At 30.7% G+C, this 25,246-nt stretch overlaps 4 protein-coding genes across 4 annotated transcripts; 1 reads left to right on the top strand and 3 right to left on the bottom strand.

Moving 5' to 3' along the window:
• Positions 1 to 795: 795 nt before the first annotated feature.
• Positions 796 to 3,815, bottom strand: LOC118646920. The gene is made up of 2 exons (XM_036290868.1): positions 3,599 to 3,815; positions 796 to 3,200 (listed from the first exon to the last, which is right to left on the bottom strand). Exons 1-2 carry the CDS (start codon positions 3,813 to 3,815, stop codon positions 796 to 798), a joined length of 2,622 nt encoding a protein of 873 aa, XP_036146761.1.
• Positions 3,816 to 6,760: 2,945 nt separating this feature from the next.
• Positions 6,761 to 7,810, bottom strand: LOC118646859. The gene is made up of 2 exons (XM_036290694.1): positions 7,268 to 7,810; positions 6,761 to 7,088 (listed from the first exon to the last, which is right to left on the bottom strand). Exons 1-2 carry the CDS (start codon positions 7,393 to 7,395, stop codon positions 6,872 to 6,874), a joined length of 345 nt encoding a protein of 114 aa, XP_036146587.1. The 5' UTR covers positions 7,396 to 7,810; the 3' UTR covers positions 6,761 to 6,871.
• Positions 7,811 to 12,941: 5,131 nt separating this feature from the next.
• LOC118646850 lies at positions 12,942 to 16,932 on the bottom strand. The gene is made up of 4 exons (XM_036290665.1): positions 16,592 to 16,932; positions 16,130 to 16,328; positions 15,836 to 15,994; positions 12,942 to 15,452 (listed from the first exon to the last, which is right to left on the bottom strand). The coding sequence occupies exons 2-4, from the start codon at positions 16,323 to 16,325 to the stop codon at positions 13,078 to 13,080; spliced, it is 2,730 nt and encodes a 909-aa protein (XP_036146558.1). The 5' UTR covers positions 16,326 to 16,328; positions 16,592 to 16,932; the 3' UTR covers positions 12,942 to 13,077.
• On the top strand, positions 16,932 to 24,507 carry LOC118646853 (early endosome antigen 1-like). The gene is made up of 12 exons (XM_036290686.1): positions 16,932 to 17,000; positions 17,517 to 17,600; positions 17,947 to 18,080; positions 18,172 to 18,270; positions 18,924 to 19,133; positions 19,224 to 19,325; positions 19,984 to 20,190; positions 22,330 to 22,585; positions 23,136 to 23,233; positions 23,523 to 23,778; positions 23,852 to 24,259; positions 24,344 to 24,507. The coding sequence occupies exons 4-12, from the start codon at positions 18,172 to 18,174 to the stop codon at positions 24,415 to 24,417; spliced, it is 1,710 nt and encodes a 569-aa protein (XP_036146579.1). The 5' UTR covers positions 16,932 to 17,000; positions 17,517 to 17,600; positions 17,947 to 18,080; the 3' UTR covers positions 24,418 to 24,507.
• The last annotated feature ends 739 nt before the right edge of the window (positions 24,508 to 25,246 follow it).

The following is a 25,246-nucleotide window of genomic DNA, read 5'->3' as shown; positions in this document are numbered from 1 at the left end:
CCATGGACATAAAATGGACATTCATTGGATGTCCATTATTGGAATTTAAACGGGTGTTCTATACAGAACGTTCTATGCTGGATATTTGATTTATATCCGCACTTGTATCTTACTTTTATATAATTTATCTTTATTATTTTTATTATATATATACATATATATATTTTATTTACAATATTTATAATTAACGTTAATTTATAAATAATAATAAATTATATTATTTTTAATTTTCAAAAGGTTTATTTTAATTGTTCCACTTTTAGATATAATATGAAATAATATGAAATAATACATATTATTTTTTTATTTGTTATTAACATTATTAATTATTGGTATTTTTTTAAATGTTTGTTATAATATATTGTTTCTTTTTCGTTTTGTTTTTTATTTTTGTTTCTTTTTTTCTTTTTCGTTTTTTTTTCTTTTTCGTTTTTTTTTGTTTCTTTTTTCGACCAAAAGAGGGACACAATTGATCTATAGAACGTCCATAGGACATCCATAGAACGTCCATCGGACATATTTTACGGATATAGCATGTCCACCAGTTTCATAAACCAATATCCCATGGACGTCCATAGAATGTCCAAAGGACGTAAAACGGATGTCCTGTGGATATTCTCAATATCCGTTAAGGACATCTTATGGTCGTTAGGATATCCGTGTGCTGTCTGGGTATTGGCTAATTGACCTGACTCTAACCTGATTTAAACTCTCGGTAGAAACTTACTCATTAATGTTACAAAGTTTTGTACTTAATTTTTATTTTGTTTTTATTATAAAAGTTATTTTTTTAGTTTATTTGAAATCGTCTGGATCGTTGGTGAGTGCACAGAGAGGTCTTGAATTGAGAACTGCTTCTATTTGAGTGAGAAATGTATTCATCTCTTCGTATGTCAACAAATGATTGCCTAATACTCTTTTAAAATGGTGCTTGACAGATTTGACACCTGCCTCCCATTTTCCACCGAAATGTGGCGCAGAAGGAGGATTGAATCGCCACTGAGTGCCGTCATTCGCGAGTAAAGTAGCTAGACGTCCAAGTTCAGATGAAGCTGCAGAAAATAACGTTTTAAGTTCAGAACTGGCTCCTTTGAGATTTGTGCCACAGTCACTCATCAAAGTAGAACATATTCCTCTTCTTGATGTAAACCGCTTGAATGCGGCGATAAAGGCGTCGGTAGTACAGTCAGTTACGAGTTCGAGATGAATGGCTGATGTAGCGTGACACACGAAGAGAGCAATGTAAGCCTTGTAAGTGCGGGAATTTCTTCCTCTCCAGTTTTTTAAGAGGAATGGCCCAGCATAGTCAACTCCAGAGTGAAGAAAAGGACGAGATGAAGTAAGTCGTTCGGGAGGAAGTTGACCCATGATTTGTTGCGCTCGTTGTTGGCGATGTCTTGCGCATCGTACACATTTCAATATGAAGGATCTGATTGGTGCTCGCCCTCCTATAATCCAGTAATTGTTTCGAATATGAGATAAAGTTAATTGCGTGCCTCCATGCATGGTACGTCGATGGGCGTCTTCAATGATTAATGAACTTAGTGGTGATTCTCGTGGAAGAACCAACGGATGTTTTGCGTTTTCAGGTAAACGAGAAAATTCGAGACGGCCTCCAACACGGAGTAATCCAGAGGCATCTATGTAAGGAGCAATTCGTAGAAGAGGGCTGGAGCGTGGCAGGGGGTTGCCGTTGACGAGAATTTTTATTTCTTGAGGAAATGCAAACCTTTGTATTGATTTAACCCAATAGATCCGTGCGATTTCAATCTCTTGTGTTGTAATGGGATTATTTAACGATGAATTTTGAGTCCTTTTAAAACGAGCAATGGCTCGCATGCACAAAGCTGTGATGCGTAAGAGATGGGTCAGATTAGAGTATCGATATATTAGATCCCAGAGAATATTTGATTTTATATTAGTAACGAAGACTTGCGTTGGTCTTTCTTCAAGATTTTCTTTGTGAGAAGGTATTTGTGATATCTGTGGCCAAACTGAAGGTTCTTGAGCAAGCCATCGTGGTCCTGACCACCAAGGAGAATATTCGAGCAATTGTGACGGCGTTAATCCTCTGGTAGCACAATCAGCCGGGTTTTCGGCTCCAGGGATAAATTTCCAAATTGCTTGAGGTATTGTTTCGTGAATAAAACAAACGCGGTTGTGAACGAAGTCTTTCCACCTGGAAGGATGATTATTGAGCCAAGTGTAAGTGATAGCTGAGTCCGTCCACATGAATAATGGAACGCGGTTGATTTCTAAAATGCGAAGAGTGCTGGAAATAAGTTTAGTTAGTAGAACTGCGGCAGAGAGTTCAAGTCGGGGTATAGTTAGTCTTTTTAAAGGTGCGACCTTTGTCTTTGAGCAGAGTAATTGGGTAGTGATGTTTCCGTCTTGAGTGGTTATGCGTAAATAAACAGCAGCGCACATGGCACGTTGTGAAGCGTCGCAAAATCCGTGTAGCTCGAAAATGTTACCAGATTGAAGTCCGATCCATCGTGGAAAATTTAATTTTGGAATCTCTTTTAGGTCTTCTAAGAATGCGGTCCATTTCTTTGACGGTAGTGAAGGCAATGTATCATCCCAGCTTAGTTTTATTGACCATAATTCCTGAATGAAAATTTTCGCTGTAATGATAATTGGGGCAAGAAGTCCAAGAGGATCAAAAATTTTTGCTATGGTTGAAAGAACAGTGCGTTTGGTAATGATTTTTGGAGTTGTTACAGTAGCTGAAAATTGAAAATTATCTTTTACTGGATTCCAGCAGAGTCCCAATACATGAATCATCGTGGCATCTTCAAATTCAATGGTTGAAAAATCAATTCTGTGTTCAGATGGTATAGAGTTGATAACCGATGTATGATTGCTCATCCATTTTCTAAGAGGAAAGCCGCCCGCCATGCATAATTGATTTAATTGCTGTACGATTTCTTTTGCTTCAGCGATGGTGTCAGCTCCTCCGAAGATATCGTCTACATATCGTCCTCGTTTCATAGATGGAACTGCAAGCGGGAATTTTGTGTCTTCGTCCTCGACTAATTGAGCTAATGTTCGAAGAGCTAAGAACGGTGCGCAGGCTAGTCCGTATGTGACAGTCGTTAGTTGGTAAGAAACAATTTCATTTGTTTGATTTTTCCAAAGAATTCTTTGAAAATCCCAGTCTTCTTCAGATACGTTGATTTGTCGATACATCTTCTCTATATCTGAAGAAAAAACGTACCGAAATTGTCGTAACCAAATAAGGATTTCGAAAACGTCAATTTGTAGTTTTGCTCCGGTATGCAGTATATCATTGAGCGATACTCCGGTGCTCGTGCGGCTTGATCCATTAAACACCACTCGTAATTTTGTAGTGATGCTGCTTTCTCGTATAACACCGTGGTGAGGAAGGTAGTAAGAAAATTGAGGTTCCGCTTGCGTTTCCGGAACGCGTTTCATGTGTTGCAAGCGTTCGTATTCTTCTAAGAATTTACTGTAAGAATGCGCATAAGCGGGATCAGATGTAAATTTTTTCGATAAGTTGGTCATAACTTGTAAGGCCTTGTAGCGAGAGTCTCCTAATTTTTCCGCAGGTTGCTTAAAAGGAAGACGAACGATGTACCTTCCTTGCTGGTTACGAGTATGAGTAAGTTTATAATGTCGTTCGCATTCTTGCTCTTCAGTCGATAACGATGATCCAGAGACGAATGGAAGTTCGTCGAGTTTCCAGAATTGTTGAAGAAGATCATGAAGTTCCCGGTCTGCTGAGACATGGTAACCTTGAATGAGAGATGATGATGGGTTGTCGCCAGATGGCCCAAACTGTCCATCCTAGCCATCCCTGTGCGAGTTCCTTGGAGGTCCAATCATCAAGTCGTACCATTCTTGTGCGAGTTCCTTTGAAGACCCGATTTTCCAACCCTGCCATTCCGTGCGAGATCGGATCGGGATCCTTCCCAGCAGAGTCAAGGTTTCCTGACCGGAACGCCGACCGCTCGACCAAGCGTTGTCCTGAGTTCTTCGATCCTGCAGTTGCAGTCTTCTAGGAGACGCGCCTATCAGCCGAGCGAGGTCCGTCGATGCCCGTCGGATTCATTCAGTGGTCCGGATCAGCCGGAACGCCGGTATTCTCGATTATATTCAAAAACTCAAAGTGAATAACAAAGGTCAGCGGATCCGGGGTTAATCTCGTTCTTGGCATTAACTGCTTATCTCTCGCCAAAAGGACAGGTCCGCTGAATTCTCAAAAATTATAGTAGCGATACTTTACAGTTATTCTCGTGTAAATATTACATTAACGATATAGTTGCTTCCGCAAATCAGGGCGAACTCTCATCCGAAGCATTAGTTCGCTGTCTCGCTTCGGATAGATTTGTCGGATAAACAATCTAAATAATCCTAAATAATCTAAATAACACTCGTGGCGATGGCAGCTATGCACATTCGCGATTACTTGACAAATTAGGACAGTTAGCAAAGATATGACAAATTAAAACCATAATAAACTGCTGTCATTAAGAAAGTCGAAAGAGCGAAAGCGATAGATACTTATGGAATCTACAAATAATCTAATTTCTATCGTAATTGTGAATAAGTAAATTAATAAAAGTTTTTTGTACATTCACGAAAGATTCTTTCTTTTCCTTAAATATCTTGTATCATGCCTGATCTAACGATTTCGTGATTAAATTATACGATACGATCGTAATTATACTTGGAGATGTTAATGTCACCAGTATGGTTAACAACAAAGCGTTTTCTTTCGTTATCATACAATAGAGAACTTAAGTTTACGAAATATTCCAACAGAACTATTAAACACGATGTCTCCGTAGATATTTTGTCATATTCTAACGAGAAAATATACTTTCCTAACAGGAAACGAGAGAACGATAGACAATGATATCACTTCTTGAAATTCTTTTTTTTTTCAGACAAGTAATGGATTACGAAAGAGAAACCAATTAGATTTTTGTATTTTTCTTGATATCTATTCTGAATCAATCAGTAAAAATCTGTCGTAATTAATAATGTAATTAAAGATAAAAGAAATTCCGAGTTCCCTATCGTTATGAAAGAAAAACTCTTCGTTATATTAATAACATTTGATATTGAACATCTTTAAGCATAATTATCGTAGAAGGCATAATCTATTGTGAAATCGTTACATCAAGAGATATTTTTCTATCGTGTTATGAACAATGAGTGTAACATATTATATGGATATATCGCGCATTTTATAATTTTCTAATTAAATATTTACGAAATGAGAATGTATGAAGAATCAATCGTAGATATTAATTGTGATAAACCTTTGTTAATTTAACATTCCATGGAAAAAAAACAATAAGAAACGATGAGAGAATTTGATGCGGCAAATATTATAATACACTTATAAAATAAAATTATCACTTTAAGAATCAATTGTAAATTTATGTTAATTTTTTATTAATGTTTTCATCAAAGATTTAACAGTACGACACAATTCGATAAGAAACAAAGTTAGAATTGTATGATACTGTAAATAAGATATTTAAGAAAAAGAAAGAATCTTTCGTGAATGTACGAAAAACTTTTATTAATTTACTTATTCACAATTACGATAGAAATTAGATTATTTGTAGATTCCATAAGTATCTATCGCTTTCGCTCTTTCGACTTTCTTAATCACAGCAGTTTATTACGGTTTTAATTTGTCATATCTTTGCTAACTGTCCTAATTTGTCAAGTAATCGCGAATGTGCATAGCTGCCATTGCCACGAGTATTGGCGCGGTGCAGTGAGACGCGAGGGCGGCGAAGCACAGGCAGCGGCACCGCTTCTCCTTCTTCCCCCCGAAGCCGGCAGCCAATGCTCGACACAGTGGGCCGCGCTACAGCTCGAGCGTCTCGGCTCTTCACACGGCGCGCTCTCATTCGTACAATTTGGAAAATTTATATCTCGATTATTGATAGACCTAACCCAAGACAATATTGGACTTTTATGTTCATCTCGATCCCGTCTATCTTTCCATTACGGGATGGCTTCCGATTACATTACACCCTGTATATAAATGATCACAAATAGCCATCAACACAATACTAAAATATTTCTTATAATTATAATAGCAACTACCAGAGTTTGGTGGACATTTTAACTTAATATACTTGCCATCCACTGCTCCAAAGCAATTTGGCATTTGCCATCTCTTACGGAAAAAACTTAACACTCTAATTTTGAGAGTTTACACTCAAAATTGAGTGTTAATACTCGATTTTGGGAGTTTACTCCCAAATTTAGGTGTATACGCTTGAGTATTTACACTAAAGATTGAGTGTTCATATCAAAGTTTGGATTTAAATATTGAATATTTGAAAGGGAAGCGTCCCAGATGCGCACAGTAACAAACGGACACCACCAATCAGATTGCTGGGTTGGTTAGGGTTAGGATGAATTTATAGAATTTGATTGGTGGTGTCCGTTTGTTACTGTGCGCATCTGAGGCTCACTCGAAACGTTGGGGATGTACACTCAATTTCTATCGGTTGAAGGTATACACTTAATATTGAATGTGCACTCTCAAACATTGGATTAGAAAATGTTAAATAAAAACAAAAGCAAGACAAGCAAGTTCAACCGAAATATTCAACTATAGAGTGTTCAGCTGGCTTTGAGTATTAATTTGAGTATTACTTTCAATTTGGATGTTTGCCATCTAATTGAGTGTTAATTTCAGTGTTATTCTTAAATTTAGGATTAACATTGAAATTAACACTCAATTAGGTGGCGAACATTCAAGTTGAGAGTAATAACACTCTAATTAAAAGTAAATTAAAGAGCAAACACCCAAGTTGAGTGTTTACACTGAAATGAGTGTTTACCCCTTGTCCCAAATTATACTCAACTTGAGTATTTTTTAAAGTGTTATTTGTAGTGTTTTTTCCATAAGGGATGTGTTCCAATATCCACCAGTAATCGATTTCCACTCTTCTTCTGTTGGAACCGTCAAATACAAAGAACTTAGAGTGTTAGAAATTACAACGCAGACTTCTTTTATTATATTTCTTACTGTAGATTGACCAACTCGAAAAGAAAAAGCAATGAAACTTATTGAATTCCCGGTTACAAGATATCTGTAAAAAATATTCAATATGTATATTTATATATTTATATTTAAACACATAATTAAGTAATAAAACTTGATAGCTAATTAAATTAAAAGCTTTTTGTATATATTATAACAAAATTTATAAAAAAATTTAATAAATCTAGTCATATTGATACACGCAAACGTGTCAGAGAGTATAATTACCTCAGCGCAATAAGAAGTCTTTCTTCTGGAATAAGAGCTCTTTTACTTCTTTTAATAAGACGAGGCTGTACAAGATGTAATAACTTTTCAAAATGCAGCATTGACATTCTGCTGTATTCAAAAAACATATCGTTGTCCTTAGATCCTTTGAGCTCTTTAAATAAATTATGGTACTCCCCTTGTTGTTGTCTCTTTCTATTAATGGGTCTTACGTACCATCTTCTGTTGGCCCATATTTTATGTTTCCTTTTGTTTTTTATTTTTTTAATTATTATTATAAATAATAATATTAACAATAAAAGTTTTTTTCTTTAAGTTAACATCCTGTTCAATCTAAAATTACATAATAATTTAATACATATCCTATACATCCCTGATGGAAATATATTACTGAAAATTTTATTGAAAATCTCTTTCAATTGACCCCTTTTCACTAAGATTCAATAAGATTCGTTACATTTAATTGAAATTAATTAAAATTTATTAAAGTTTCTTTAAGATTCATTAAAATTCATATAATTTATTTTTTTGTTAAATAACAATAAAATAAATTTAATAAATTTTATAAAATTTTAATAATTTAAATCAGTTTTAATAAATTTTAATGAATTTAACGAATTTCAATGAAATGGGTCAATTGAAAGAAATTTTCAATAAAATACTTCCATCGGGGATAGCATAAAAAACTAAAAAACAGATATCTTCAAATACATTCCATAGGAAAAAATTATGCAAAAATTATTGCGCAAAAAATTGCATATTTTGTGCATAAATTTCTGCAGTTTTTACAGATTTTTGTACAAATTTTTTGTTTTCAGAATTTTTCTGCAAAATATTTTGTTGAATTTTATGTAATGCTTTCTGAAGTTTTTGGTCTTCAAAAAAAATTACATAAAATTCTGCAAAATGTTCTGCAGAAAAATTCTGAAAGTGAAAACTTTGTACAAAAATCTGTAAAAACTGCAGAAATTCATGCACAAAATATGCAATTTTTTATGCAATAATTTTTACATAATTTTTTCTACGAGTTATTAAATAACAATTCAGTGTAAATATAAATATTAATATTTCAAACTTTATATGTAAAAACTTCATTAAAAAATTATGTATATAATATTAATTGTTTTCTTCCTATGTATTACATTAAAAAAAACACTTGCAATAAAAAAAATTAATTTGTGCTCCATTTTCACTCTGTAAATATGTAAGTTAAAATAGAAATAGAATTTTCTCTCAAATCTCAAAATTAAAATTATATGTAATTGGAGTCATAAATAAATAATAGTAGTAGGAATAAAATACAAATTTAATATAAATATAAATGTTAATATATATAAATTTACATATAAAGTCATATATACTCTTACGGAAAAAACACTAAAAATAACACTTAAAAAAATACTCAAATTGAGTATAATTTGGGACAAGAGGTAAACACTCAATTCAGTGTAAACACTCAACTTGAGTGTTCGTTCTTTAATTTACTTTTAATTAGAGTGTTATTACTCTCAACTTGTTATTACTCTCAAATGTTTGCCATATAATTGAGTGTTAATTTCAATGTTAATCCTAAATTTAAGAATAACACTAAAATTAACACTCAATTAGATGGCAAACATCCAAGTTGAAAGTAATACTCAAATTAATACTCAAAGCCAGCTGAACACTCTATAGTTGAATGTTTATTTTAGATATTCGTTTTATGTCCATTTTTACCAATGCAGATTAATTTTAATTTCGGTTGAACTTGCTTTTCCTGCTTTTGTTTTTATTTAACATTTTCTAATCTAATGTTTGAGAGTGCGCACGCAATATTAAGTGTATACCTTCAACCAATAGATGTTGAGTGTCTTCAACGTTTCAGTGTTCACACCTTATATTGGAAGTATACACTCATTTATTGAGTGTCATATCCAAATGTTGAGAGTATACTTTCAAATATTTAGTATTTAAATCCAAACTTTGGTATGAACACTCAATCATTGGGTGTACACATTCAATGTTCGAGTATAAACACTCAATCTTTAGTGTAAAACTCAAGATTTGAGCGTATACACCTAAATTTAGGAGTAAACTCCCAAAATCGAGTATTAACACTCAATTTTGAGTGTAAACTCTCAAAATTAGAGTGTTTTTTCCGTAAGGGTAGTATATATATGTGGGAATTATTGGAAATGCGTGCTCTTTGATTTCACAATCTGACTTTATTCGGACTTCAAGAGAGTCTTCTACATGGCTCGATCGCTCTTCTGCTCACACACACACTCGCTCGTACGTTCGCAAAGTTGTTCGCTTTTCGCCTCGCATTGCACTCGCTACACTCTATTGACCGCTACGCCTCGAACCCTATTGGCCGCTACGCATAGAACAAACCCTACATATAATATGTATAATACTAACCGTGTTCTTTAAATTAAAAAGTGGGTAATAAAAAAAATAATTTTAATGATGAAAAGCAAAATTTCTTTTTGTTATACTTAATTTTTATATATAAGGTAAATTGTCTGAAATAAAATTAAAGTTATAAAATTAAAATATTATAAATAAAATCATATGTAAAATACAATAATAAAAATAATATTATAAATAAAAAATCTACGGAAATCTAATTATTTAAAAATAAAAGGTAATATAATGTAACATTATCTAAATGCGAAAATAAATTTTGTATCTATAACAAAGTTATATATTTATTTATAATACTGTTGTAATTACGTAGTCTATTTTCGTACTTAGATAATGTTAAAATATGAGATATAACCTCTTTTCTAGTTTTTATTTTTAATAAAGTTATCATATGTGTACATATATATATATATATATATATATATATATATATATATATACACACATAAAACCTTATTATGATAAATATGAAAAATAATATTATTAATTAACAAAATTTAAAAAACTTCAAAACTTATAAAATATATTGTACATTTACCTCGATCACACACGATTCATCTTATTCTTACTTACGTTACGGTTTTTTTTGTGCGTTGACCAAAGTTTAAGGTTACGTGTGGGCCTAAGTTTAAATCCAGTACTTAACGTAACGTAACACGTTACGGAAGAGCTTGTGCGGTGGCCCTCACTGTGCTCACTACTACTATACACATAACCTTCTCATCAGCTGCAGCCATATTTGATTTCGAACATTTGGACCCAATTCTTATTGGTCGAGACATCAACTACTGCGCATACGTGAGTTGGTTCATCTTTCTTATTACATCATGTGCTGACAATCGAGTCGAATCTGGAAAATCTGCGCGGATTATGTTTCTCAACACACTCAACGCAGCCTTGCTAGTGTATGTACATTGAATCAAAGGTAAAATTAAATTTTATATCGCTTACATTTCTCTCTATATCGTAATTGTATTTAGTATATTATTCTCGAAGTTCACAGAAATGTTAAAAAGGAACCCACATAGAAATTGGCATCCAATGGACGTCCAATGTACGTCCACTAAATCTCCATAGATCCATGGGACGTCCATGTTTAAGGTGGAAGTCAGATTGACGTCCATTGGAGATCCAGTAAACTTCCATGGTTCCACTGGATGTTTACTTCCATGGTGGAAGTCAGATGGACGTTAATTAGAAATCTTGTAAATTTCCATATCTCCATTGGATGTTTACTTCCATGATGGAAGTTAGATAGACGTCCATTAAACTTCCATAGCTCTATGGGATATTTGGGACTGTCCCGATTGCGCACATAAGCGATTGGATACAGTAATCTTTGCCGATTGGACACAGTCCCGATTGGACACGGACTCAATTGGACACAGTTTCGATTGCACATCGTCCCGATCGGACATACCCTGCTAAAAACGACCAATTAAAACCAATTAGTACCGCATTTAAATTCGTAAATTTCACTCGTTATCAATGCGGATTTAGTTGGTTAAATCGGACGCCCGATTGAACTTCAATCGGTTTCAATATCAAGTGAATTGGGATTGGATTCTATATGGTACTTCCGGATTAATTTTAATCGGGTGTTATTGGATTAAATTGTTGAGTTGATCCTGAATTGCATTGAATATGGTCTTTCCGAATTGACTTCAACTGGGCGCTATTGGTTTTGACTGGACAAGTATTTTCAACATTTTGAATTGGACTGAATGTGATATTTCCGAATTTAGTTCAATCGGGCGCTATGGGTTTTGATTTTTAGATTATATGCACAGTCTTGACTTGGATTGAATCTGGTATTTCCGAATTGATTTCAACTGGGCGCTATTGGTTTTGACTAAACAAGTATTTTCAGCCTTCTGAATTGGACTGAATGTGATATTTCCGAATTTAGTTCAATCGGCCACTATCGGTTTTATTTTTTAAATTATATGCACAATCTTGACTTGGATTGAGTATGACATTTCCGAATTGACTTCAATCGAGTGATATTGGTTTGGATTGTACACATAATTCCAAAATTTTGAATTGGATTGAATGGGGTATTTCCGAATGTAGTTTAACCGGACACTATCGGTTTTGTTTGTTAAATTGTGCTTAAATTTTAATTGGATTAAATACGGTATTTTCGAAATAACTTCAATCAGACGCTGTCGGTTTTAATTGTTAGAAATATTTTTACTATTTTTACAATTTTGAATTGGATTGAATGTGGTTTTTACAATTTAATTTTAATCTAACGCTATTTGTTTCAATTGTACAATTCTACCTCCATTAAAATTGTATTTTTATGTTACCTTTATTTAGATGCTGTTAGTAGTTTAATAAACTTTATGTTTCTTTAAAATTATAATTTAAATAAAATTATTGAATTACTCATAAACTTTTTTAATAAAAATTTGTAGATTAAGAAAACATTAATATATATTTTGTACTACGTAATAGAAAATCAGAAAAAATAGAAATAATAAAGACTTAAAATACATTTATAAGTTTTTATAAGTTAAAAAGTAATATAAATGCTTTTACTTTTTAACATATTTTAAATATATATTCTATTTGATAACATTCTTTTTTCATAAAATTTTCAAAGAAATTATTATTTTTATTGTAAGATAGTATAGAATTTTAGTGCAAGATATAACACTCACGACAAGATTTTGTCAGTCTTTATTTTAAAGTAATGTATTTATCAAGCTTATAAAAATGATGATTTAATAAACGTTATGTGAAACCATTATAGCTACGTCAGTGGTATAAGAAAAAATAATTTTATTATAATAATTAGCAAATAAAATATTCAGTATATATATTCAGTACATACAAATAACATATTCAGTAATGTAATGTATCTAATGTTCATAAAATACATAAATCTGGAAGAAAAGCTACTTTTTAAAGCAAAAAATTATTTTTTGAAAATTTGCATAACCAGGTTCTTCTTGGGTTTAATAATAAAATTATTTATATTTATTAAACGAGTAAATAGTTTTGGATAAAAATTTGTAGATTATAAACGTTAGAATATTTTTTTAAATTTACATTAAGTTTAGAAGCTTTAAAACATAATATAATTACAGAAAATTATAAATATTTTAATATCAAGTGGGTCTCTCAGATGCCACCGCGGTAGATTAAAACATTTTAGGTCTCACTTCTTACATTATTGTAAAATATACGTATAAGAGACTAATGAACAAAAAATATAAAAAGAAAACTTTATTTTATAAATAAATACAATAATCATGTGTAATAATGTTACATAATAATTACAATATTGTATATTTTATGTATAATATACATTATTTATACATATTTCATAATGTAATTAACATTTAATATTACATATTGTACAGTTAAACATATTTTAAACAGTTTTGGGAAACATATCATTGTATTTCAAAAGTATTTGGTAATTTGCATAAAAATTCAAGATTATTAATGTTTACAGAAATTATTTTTGAAAGTACATCTGTAATAGGAACAATTTTATAATTTTGAAAATCTTCGGTTCTAATTTTTTTTATGTGCGTTACAATAAAAGGATCTTCTGAAAATGTAACAATTTTTGAAAGTGCAAGATAGCATTTGTTTTCTTTTTCTATAATATCTATTATCCGACCAAAATGTCCTGATTTTAATTGTATCATTGTATCATTAGTACGTTTTACTTTTGTATATTTTATACTATGGAAAACTTTACCGTTATAAATACATTTTTTAAATACACGGCAATATTGTCCATCAATTTTCTTGGAGTAGCTTGCTCCCGTAAAAACAACATCTTCACCACAATAAAAATAAGTTGACAAATTTTTATGCCTAAATATATCAGTACAATAATTTTTAATAATATTTGACGAGTAATTAACATTTCCTGTTTTGAAATGTAATTGTTGTAAGTGTTTCCTCGCTATTTGCTGATCCATCTTGTTAGGACCATTTATCAATTGCTTTAATTGAAAAATATTTCCTTCAAACGGAAAAGTCGAATTGTTCCAAAGAGGACCAGTTTGCCTAACTGATTGTACAACATGCAATAAAATATGAACATTAAATGTCATACTTTCAACTCCGTAATAAACCTGATAATAACCAACAAACTTTAGGGCGTCATATTCGCATTGTACTAATTCTTCTTCGGTGATTGTTGTTTTTAATAAAGTGTACAAAATTCTGACGAGTAATGAATAATGTTTAAGAGCTGTATCATGAAGGATATCTTCCAAACATGGTAGACTGTAGACTAATATCCATGTTTTCACTTCAGCACCTTTTAACTTTTCTTTTCGTGATCGTGGAAGTCGATGTATATCCTGGGTAGGTGTAATAGATAACAGACGTTTTTCAATAGCTTTGACATCCGCATTACGTAATTTAAACATTGATTGTGATTTTGGGCATGTCCACTTATTGTATAACTGCTGCTCAATACCAAAAAGGATAGTATGTAAATAGTCAAAAGAAAAGGACCACACGATATCTATACATGGAATTTGAATTAAAGCAGTATTTCCTTTTACTCCTCTCTCTTGACGTTTATTTGATAAAGTAACAGTTTTTATATCCTTTAAATGACTTTCATGAGATCTTAATTCGGGATCGATATCTCGTAAAGGATATCTAATACCTGAAACTTCTTTAACATAACATCCTGGATGGTAACACCAGCTACAACCATAATACCCATTAAATTGCATTCTATTTTGCAAGATTGGTCGACATACAGAGTCTACACAGTAAGCTAATGGACAAAATTTTACAATAATCGATTCATTTTTTAAATTAGTTACTTCGATACCATTTTCATACAATAATTTTGCTTCATCGATAAAGGTAGAAAAAAATAATTGAGCTATGTCACTTGTAGGTTCTTTTGTACAAGTTAGTATTCCACATAGTAGAATTTGTTTAAATCTACTGATAGGTGATACAAAATTTGGTTGTACTGAAAGTGGATAAAAGCCTCGTTTTCCACTGTTTGTCAGTGGTGCACCATCGGTACTTATATTATAAGTTAAGTAACAGGTATTTCTATTGTTAATTTTGTTGTATAATTTACTGTCATTAACATCTCTCATAATCTTTGTGCTATCAACGTTACACTGATTTACTGTCACTGAGTTAATAAAATTAAAAATTTCTTGTTTAATGTAGGGAGATTCAAATAACATTTTTAACTGATATGTTAAATTAATAGACGTAAAATAGTTTGTAGATTTTAACGTTATTTTATTATTTGTATCACATTTTGAACATGTTTTTATATAATTCTTAAAATTTAATTTTGATATTGAATATAAAATTTCTTTGTTGCAAGAATTACAATAATAATGATAATTTATTTTATCGTCTGGTGGGTCAAATCTTTGTTGTAATCTATACTTTGAAATATTTATATCTTTGAACTCGGGTCCTGCAATTAATTTTATTAACTCAATCAGTTTTTGTCTTCCTAAATCTGACAGTCTAAATCGAATTGAGAATCCCATTATCAAAGTCATTATGTCACGAATAGTTAAATTAGTTTTCTCAAACATTATAGTATTATCATCAAATGACCCATTAGTCTCGTCGTCACTGATATTCGCATCATAATCATCACTATCAAATTCATTGTTATCAGAATCATAGCCATTTGAACTACTCTCACTCATATGTTTGTCATCATCTTCACTATTGTCTTCTACACTGCTGGCATCTTCATTTTCTTTGTCCTCGTCTTCATTGTTTATATGAATAATTTCATTATACTCAAATGTATCTATAACGCAATAAATGCCTTGATTATACATTATTGATTCTGACAATAATCGAAATGAGTACCTTACTAGTAGAAAATAGGCGTCCATAGAAACTATTGGAATGTCTTTGTGGAAGACTACATTATTAGATAATACTATATAGACTAGGGTAGAACTTAATTGGTTAAACTAGCTATATATAATATTAGATCTACGTGGATGCCTCGATAATGAAAATAAAGTTTCTATAGGTTAGAAGATTTTTTAAATAAAGTAGATATAATAAACTTTTCATTTTACAAATCTTTGAAAAATCTAAGTTACAGGATTTCTACTTCAAACTGTGCGAAATATAAATTCTTTATTTTAAAAACTGTAAATCAGGGCCACAGCGTGTACATACCTTCAATATTTAAGTCAGGTTTATATTCTGGAGAGCGAATCGCTGTGGAATTATTACTACTAGCTTCATTATTATTCATTCTCATGTCACAATTATTCTCACTTCTAATACAACAATCACGGTTCTGCTCATTATTCAAGTTAGAAAAATTACTGCTTTCTAAAAAAATTAGTAATAAAAATTACTTATTTTATACATTACTCTCCATATTAAACTGTTTTTTTTACAATAATGTCGACGGTTCAATATTTTAATGTTACATTATTTTGACATATATATTAGAATATTTTTTACCTGGCACAAAAGCTAATTGATGTTCATAACTCGTAAAAGAATCCCACTTTGATCTAGTAACCCAAGATAAATTATCTCTGAAGTGAGTCTCATAATCTTTATACAATCCTGTTTTGTAACGTCGTTTTACTTTTTTGGGAACTGCATTATTTATATCATTATCAGAATTAGAATCACATGATGACGAATCACTCATTATCTGAAAACATATTTAGCAATAATAAAATTCAAATTATGTACATATATAGTTATTTTATTTTTATTTCTTTTAATCAAAATATAGCTGGAGTATTAATTATGTATTAATTATTAGTTATAATATATTTTTTATATAAAAAGAATTATAAAATGTAATTATTATGTGTACATAATACATTATGCACTTAAAATTTTATGTTATACACTTTATTATTTTACTTTAATTACAAAAAATATGGGTTGATTTTATTAAAATATACTTACCCGATAATGTATAATATATAATATATACTTTACTTTTTCAATCAGGCTCACTTTCACATATATTTATAAAAAAGTAATTGTTTCATTTAGATCCCGCACCTCAAATATCGATGTAATTATGCGTATTTGACGCGATTTTGCTTAAAACGAATAAATCTGACAAGAATAAGCGTGCATCAGAAAAGCGATCGAGATACTAATCGTTATTAAAGTTGACGAATTAAGGTTAAGAAATCTGTCATACCGAAAAAGCGACGGAACACTATGCGCACGCTCTGTAGTCCCATACGCATGCTCTATGATCACGTGATGTGCTCGTGGCCGCGGCCATGATAGTGAACATTTGCAGAAAGGATCGAGTGGCGGCCGGGACACGTAAAGGCTATTCTACAATTGCGTAAGCGTGATCGTAAGTGGTTGTAAGAGTGTGTAAGGCGTCGTTGTAAAGCGGTACTTCCGGTTGTAGAGCGTGTTGTGGAAGATGGTTGAATTTCATCTTTCACGACTACAACAGATGTGAACGTAAGAGCCAACCAATCAGAGTGCTGTTCACGTCATCATGCCGCACACCGCCATAATTTACTGCACTCTGATCGGTTGCTGTAATCAAGTTTACAACGTATCTTTACTCTATTGTAGATTGATCCGTTGTAAAACATTTATGACTACTACTACTCCTACTCCTACAACCTTACGCTTACGCAATTGTAGAATAGCCTTAATACGCAGTATTCACATATTTGCAAGGTACACGATTATAAACACGTGTGGTGACGCTTTTGTACTTGTATTTAGTAGAAACATTTAGATAAAAATTATTTCTTTGTTTAGATAAAAATGTACGCTTATATAAAATTGTTATCTGGGAAAAATAAAGACAAAAAAAAAATTATTCCCACATCTTGCATCAAGAATTTTAAACCAGAGTCACACAAGAAAATTTTAAAGTATCAAGTGGAAGAAACAGTAGGCGAAGAACCGTATGTAGCAACGATTTTGTTACTATCAGGTATATATATAATAAATATTACAACTTTTATTCGATTTTGGTTACGTTCCGTTTCACGCATGATGCGTATGATGCATCGTTCATCCTCGTTTATCGTACGTTAGATAAACAACAAAGATGAACAATATATCATGCGTATCATGCGTGAAACGGAACGTAATAGGCTGCACGTTCCGTTTCACGCATAATGCGCATAATGCGTCTTTCATCTTTATTTAACATCAGATAAACAACAAAGATGAACAATGCATTATGCGCATTATGCGTGAAACGGAACGCAGCCATAGCCTTTGCCTGGTTTTGTTCTTTGTTTTTATATATACATGTTGCTTGTGTTATATATTAGATTCAAATGAAGAACTTAAAGAAATAATTAGAACAAAAAGTGTTCGTGCTTCACCATCGTATTTGCTTGTGACAGCTTCGGATAAATCTGACAACGAGGGAAAAAAACAGTTAAAGCGTTCAAAAACTTTTCAAGTTAGTCGTGTCCTATATATCACAAATTTTCTGTTAGATTTCTGTTTAAAAATATTGTACAAATTATTTATTATATATTTTTCATCAATAGATGAATCGTCAGTTAAAAGAACAAGAGGAACTAGTCTGTAATAAATTATCAAAGTTTAAGAGTGATTTATTGCCAATAAACGTTACATTAAAAGATAAGGTAAATGAGTGAATTCATATAGTATAACTATAATAAATAGAAAACAAAAAATGAGATAACTTAGTAATTATAGCCAAGGAATAAGTAAATGAATAGTCAACAAACTATTTGTGTTGTAAATCACAGTCTTACAACATTTCGACCACAGAATTTGATCCTTCTAAAGTGAATTAATCCATTATCAAAATAAATTATTCGCAGGATAACGACTGTTTACAAGCTCGTGCCAACAAATTCATAAAAGTTGTGTCTCATACTGTCAATAACGAACAAGTGTATAAATAATTACATTACAAAGCAGTCAAATCAGTATATATTTTGAAAAGATGTTACAGACGTGATTTAAAAGTGTCAAGCATGGATAAAGGCGGCAGAAAGATTTTTTATGCATTGATTTGTTTGTTATTGACAATGAGACGCAACAACCATTATGAATTCGTTGGCACGAGTTTATGAACAGTTGTTGTCCTGCGAATAATTTATCTTTGTAATAGATTAATTCACTTGAGAAAGACCAAATCCTATGTTCAAAATGTTATGAGACTGTGATTTACAATAAAATAGTGTCAGTTTGTCGATCAATCTACTCATTCCTTGGTTATAATAGAAAAGTTAAGCTTCTGTACAAAATTTAAGTTTTAAATATTTTATAGGAAAATTTAGATTTGTCAAACATTACTGATACACCGCCATCACCCAAAAAATATAGAGTAACAGAAGATTTAGCACAAACAAAAAATAAATTCATGCAAGATGACAATCTAGTCAAAGCACTAACCAAAGAAACAAACACGAGAAACGAAAAGGAGAAGTGTGGTAATGAGTCCCCAAAAAAACAGTTAAAGCATTCAAAAACTTTTCAGGTTAGTCGTGTCCTATATATCACAAATTTTCTGTTAGTTTCTGTTTAAAAATATTGTATAAATTATTTATTATATATTTTTCATCAATAGATGAATTGTCAATTAAAAGAACAAGAGGAACTAGTCTGTAATAAATTATCAAACTTTAAGAGTGATTTATTGCCAATGAACGCAGTTACATTAAAAGATAAGGTAAATGAGTGAATTCATATAGTATTGTATAACTATAATAAATAGAAAACAAAAAAAGAGATAACTTAGTAATTATAGCCGAGGAATAAGTAAATGAATAGTCAACAAACTATTTGTGTTGTGAATCACAGTCTTACAACATTTCGACCATAGAATTTGATCCTTCTAAAGTGAATTAATCCATTATCAAGATAAATTATTCGCAGGATAACGACTGTTTACAAACTCGTGCCAACAAATTCATAAAAGTTGTGTCTCATACTGTCAATAACGAACAAGTGTATAAATGATTACATTACAAAGCAGTCAAGTCAGTAAATATTTTGAAAAGATGTTACAGACGTGATTTAAAAGTGTTAAGCATGGATAAAGGCGGCAGAAAGATTTTTTATGCATTAATTTGTTTGTTATTGACAATGAGACGCAACAACCTTTATGAATTCGTTGGCACGAGTTTATGAACAGTTGTTGTCCTGCGAATAATTTATCTTTCTAATGGATTAATTCACTTGAGAAAGACCAAATCCTATGTTCAAAATGTTATGAGACTGTGATTTACAATAAAATAGTGTCAGTTTGTCGATCAATCTACTCATTCCTTGGCTATAATAGAAAAGTTAAGCTTCTGTACAAAATTTAAGTTTTAAATATTTTATAGGAAAATTTAGATTTGTCAAACATTACTGATACACCGCCATCACCCAAAAAATATAGAGTAACAGAAGATTTAGCACAAACAAAAAATAAATTCATGCAAGATGACAATCTAGTCAAAGCACTAACCGAAGAAACAAACACGAGAAACGAAAAGGAGAAGTGTGATAATGAGTCCCAAAAGCTGAGCAGATCTAAAGTTATTCCAAAGGTAAAAATGATCAAAATATATTTTTTATAATTTGTACACACGCGGTCAGAATGAATGCCTGGTCATATGAAGTTAGCTGCGTTCCGAGATTTATATAGTGCATGTAACGCATTCTATACAGAAACCGCGTGTGGACATATATATTTGTTGCAGTTATAGTACTTATATAATTATTATAGTAATAGCTAATCTTTTTTGTGACATTTTACATAAACATATAATTAAATTTATGCAAAAATTTTTGTGAAATTAAAGAAACATTTTCGTTTCTTTGTCTAATAATAATAAATTTTTATTGTTTAACTAGCTGTGTCCGGCCACGCGTTGCTGTGACTCAGTCTTTTTTTTGTTTGTTTAGATTTAGTGCACATTTGTATTATTGTTTTTCGCGCGCTCGCGTATTAGATTGAAACATTTTTTGTTAACCCTTTCTTTTCTTTATTTGTTTGTTTATATTTCAATTATATTTGTATAGTATTTTAGTTTCGCTTTAATTTCCAGGATTCAATCATTCACTTGTATTGCAAATATTCGTTGCTTCCGTCCTTCTATATTTCCTCACGTATGCTTCTCCGGCCTTCTGCGCTTCTTGCTTCTTTCTTCGGGATCGGGGGGGGGGGTTGTTTCCCGATTCAAACTTTAAATTAACAGTAAATTTCTGCCTCTTGGTAAGCAATTTCTTCAGAAATTCATTTTCTTTTCTTTATGTTTTTTAAATTTTCGTGCTCTCCTTCTCAATATCTTGACTATCAATATCTAACCTTTTTTTTAATATTTTGTTTATCTTTTTTTTTAACTCTTTAAAGTACCTATTCCCACATAAACACTCATAAACTTGCACACACTCTCTTCCTTCAACATACTTCTATGGGCATTAATCTCACTTTATTTTTTATATTAATACGCTCCACAAATACAATAATATTAGAAGTTTCTTTTTATTTAAAATTATTTCTTATTTTTCTTTTTATTATTTTCCTTTGATCAGTTTTCCTTGGAAGCGTTTTTTGGCTTCCAGATTTTTTTGTTGAGGGAAGTTTACTATCTTCTTTTCTTCTGCGTTTTTTTCATATTCCATTTGTGCTCTAATTAATACCTCATTCATCCCATCCTCCAACTCTATATTAAGATTATATTTTATAAATTTAGTATTAAATAATTAATTTTTTCTTTTCGGAATAACTTGACATTTTAGTAATAAATTTTGGAATTATTTTACCTTTTTTTTTATATATTTTAATATTATTTTAAAATGAGAGACTTTTATTTTATTAAATAATCCTTTTTTTTAATAGTCGCACTATTTCCTTTACCTTCAAGTTGTAATTTGTTTAAATCTTCAGATCTTTTTATTTCTTCTTTACTTGCTTTATCCAGATTAACTTCTTCTAACAAAACAAATGTATTTTTTGTAAATTACCTTTTTTAACGTAAATTAATCTTTTAGTTTATTTTATTGTTATTAACTAAAATAGTTTCCAAACTTATGCTCAATTTTTCTAACTTTTAACTTCAAATTTTAAACACCTTTTTAAATGGCGTTTCTATGTGCTTTTTTGGGCCATTCTAAAAACGTGTTTATTTAGAAACATTTTTATTTTATTAACTAATCTTTTTATTTCATCGATTTCTATATTTGGGGACGCACTATCTTTTTTTCTGTCGCTTAGGGATTTATTTAAATCTTCTGTTTTCTTATTTTCTTCTTTACTTGGATTTTCCTGTATTTTTTCTTCTATAAAAACAATTTACTTTTAAATTAATTTATTATAATATTAATTTTTAATTTAAATTAACTCAATTCGTGAGAAGGTTGGAGTGAGTGTATGTTTCCTTGTCTCTCTTCGTTGGAATCTGCGTGTGTTTGAGCGTGTACGTCTTCGTTTACGTTGGCCTATGCGTATACGTGTGCTTATACGATAACTATATTAAAATAGAATACTCATTTTTTTTATTTTTTGAGGAACGTTATTTTGTACGTGTTTGCGTTGGCATATACCTATGCGAGTACGTTACCTTTTAAACCTTTTAAACTTTTAAACCTTTAATAAAATAATTAAATAAAGGTTTTTAAAAAGAATGTAATTATTTAATAAAAATTATTAAATAAAAATTTATATAGATTATTTATTTTTATAGATAACATGTATTAGTAAGGTTCATTCGCTCACAGAATGTAAAGAAGCTTTCGAAAAATTAATAAAAGAAAATTCTAAGTTACGAACAGAAGGGGATGAATTAATAAATGAAAACAAAAAATTAAAGAGCTCCAGAAAGGAACTAAAAAAGCAAATAGAAGAAAAAGAATCGGAAATAAAAAAACTTCGTGAATTAAATGACGGTTTGCAAATTAGTTTCATTCAAAAAACTAAGGAGTCTACTAAGGAGTATGAATGTAAATACTTTTTCTCGTACTTTTTATTTAAAACAAATTTATATGTATGTATGTATGTATATGAATTAGTGTTCCCCTTTTTTTCTTATCTTTCTCATTTAAGGACTTTTTACATATAAGGTTCCAAAATGCTGTGTATGCGCCAAGCTACTGTTATACTTGTGTAATCAATTTACTTTCTTAGGGTAAAGTCCCATGGAGCGAATTATGCGGAAGCGAAACAAGCGGATCACCAATCACGAGACCATTTCGACGCAATCTTTGAAAGAATTCTATCAGAATGATCCGTGATTGGCGATCCGCTCGTTCCGTATCCGCGTAATCCGCTACATGGGACTTCACCCTTACTGTCTGGATATGAGTGTCCTCTCTTGTCTGAAGCACACACGGCACTTGGCACCTTATGTAGAAATCGTCTTACGATATTTTACAATATTTAAAATACTTTTTTTTAAAGAAATATTAAAAAATTCATTTAGAGCAACTACATTTTTTAAAAAATATAAGAAATACATAATACCTGAAAATAAAATACTTTGTTTTTTTTTAGCTAAGTTAGAGCAACTTTCAAACTCAAGAGAACGGTTAGATTACTCTCAGAATTATCCAGCAATTGGAATTTTGCGTACTTCAGACGATTTCCGAAGGGTAAATAATTTTGCGCTTTCTTGGTAGAAAATTAACTAGATCACAAGGTAGATGTGTCTAACTTCTAACGTATACAAAATTTTTATTTTTATTGAGATACCCATGTAAAGTTTAGATCTAGCTAAGTTTAATCTAATTTTATCTAGTCTAGTTTTATCTAGTCTTTCACAAAAGCCCTGATAGCTTATACACAGGCGCGTAGAAAATTTTCTACCAGGGATTATTTTCTCCAATTTTATTAATAAATTATTAAAGACCTTATTTATAAATTTTCTATATTATATATTAGGTACACATTGGTAGAAACCAGTGGGTCACTGAAAAACAGTACAGTAATTTACTAAATAATTCAAAAACACCCAGTCAATGTGCTAGTAATATATTAACGCTAGTTTTCAGTATTGAAGAATTAACGACTAGCACAAAAACTGGATATGAAAGTAATAAGAAACTAAGTAAATTACGTGACTTAAATAAAGAAACGAAGAGATTGGGTAAATTAAAATGCCCAAAATTGGACGAAATAAAATACGGTGCTTGTGAAGGTATAAAAATGTAATAAGAAGTTTTATTTGTAATTTTGAGTTGTCATAAATAACATGTAGCTTTGATTTCCAGATTATTATATATATTGGATGAAACATATTTATAAACCAAATAAAGAAGGAAAAACATTGTTTTTGTCAGATATGTTGAAATTTGATATTTTTGCGGGAAGAAAAATTGCAGAAATGAAAAGACCAGAGAGAAAAACATCAAAATTAAAATCACGAAAACTTGTGGAAACTGAATCAGATGATGGAAAAAACTCGAATGAAAAGCATTCTGATTCTGATAATGAAGTAATTTGTGAAGCTGAAATTAATCAGTATAAAATACATTCCGCTAATAAGACTGAAAAACCCTCAACGGAAATTGAAACAAATGACAAACCAAATGAATATGATACTAGAAAAGGAGTAAATAAAACTACTAAGGAGACTACTAAGGAGACTACTAAGGAGACTACTTCTACTAATGAGACAGGTATGGAAACAGTTTTTGTTGACTCAGAGCATTTGGATCTTGACGATAAAGAATTAAGTTACTAAATCTAAAAAAACCTTACAGATGATGCAATAAGTGATACCAATTTTGATTGGACTCCAACTAATTCATCGGCTTCAGATGTTGAGGACATCTGAATCAAGTCTTAGAGAGAATAGTTTAGATGACGTTTTAAGTTTAACAAATACTTTAAATTTGTTACTGAATAAAAGTTTTTTATCAGTGTTTATGTTTAAAAATATTTTTTTGACGTTTTAAAATTTATTAAATTTATTGTAATGACAATTATACATTATTATAGTATATAGTAGTTTTTATTATATAGCACTTTTATAGTATTATACATATTGTATAAAAAAATTTTTTGGATTTTATAATAAATAACCACAATTATAATTAAATCAGCTTTAACCCTTCCGTTGACACATTTAATTTTTAAATCAGGTTTGTCATGAGGTGTTTAGTACCCCAGCCCTAACTTAATTTAGACAGCTATAACTCGATCACGAACCAAACAATGAATCCATACCAAAAAAATCAAGAGCAAATGTTGAAGTGTATTTAATATAATTTGTTCTTTAAAAAAATTTAATAATAGTATTTATAAAAAATTCTATAAATTGTTAATATAAAAAAAATTTTAAAATATCGAAAATAAAAAATATAAAAAACCAAACCAATTAAAATTGATTACATTAAAACTCATTTTAATAAACTTTAATATGTAAAATAATTGGATTTAATTGAAATGGATCAAGTGTTTATAAACAGGATGAATTATGAAATAAAACAATTAAAACCGATTAAAGACGATTATAGAATGTAATCACCGATTAAATACGATTAATAAATCGGTTTAAATCTGGAATCTTGATTCGGAATTTCCGGATAAGAAACAATTTAAACAATTGAAAACGATTAGAACCAATTAATTGTACCAAATTCAAAACAATAGAAATCAACTAA

Source organism: Monomorium pharaonis, chromosome 8, assembly GCF_013373865.1.
Source record: "Monomorium pharaonis isolate MP-MQ-018 chromosome 8, ASM1337386v2, whole genome shotgun sequence".
NCBI lineage: Eukaryota > Metazoa > Arthropoda > Insecta > Hymenoptera > Formicidae > Monomorium > Monomorium pharaonis.
Note: the sequence above shows the minus strand (reverse complement) of the source record. Positions and strands in the feature narration are given on the sequence as shown.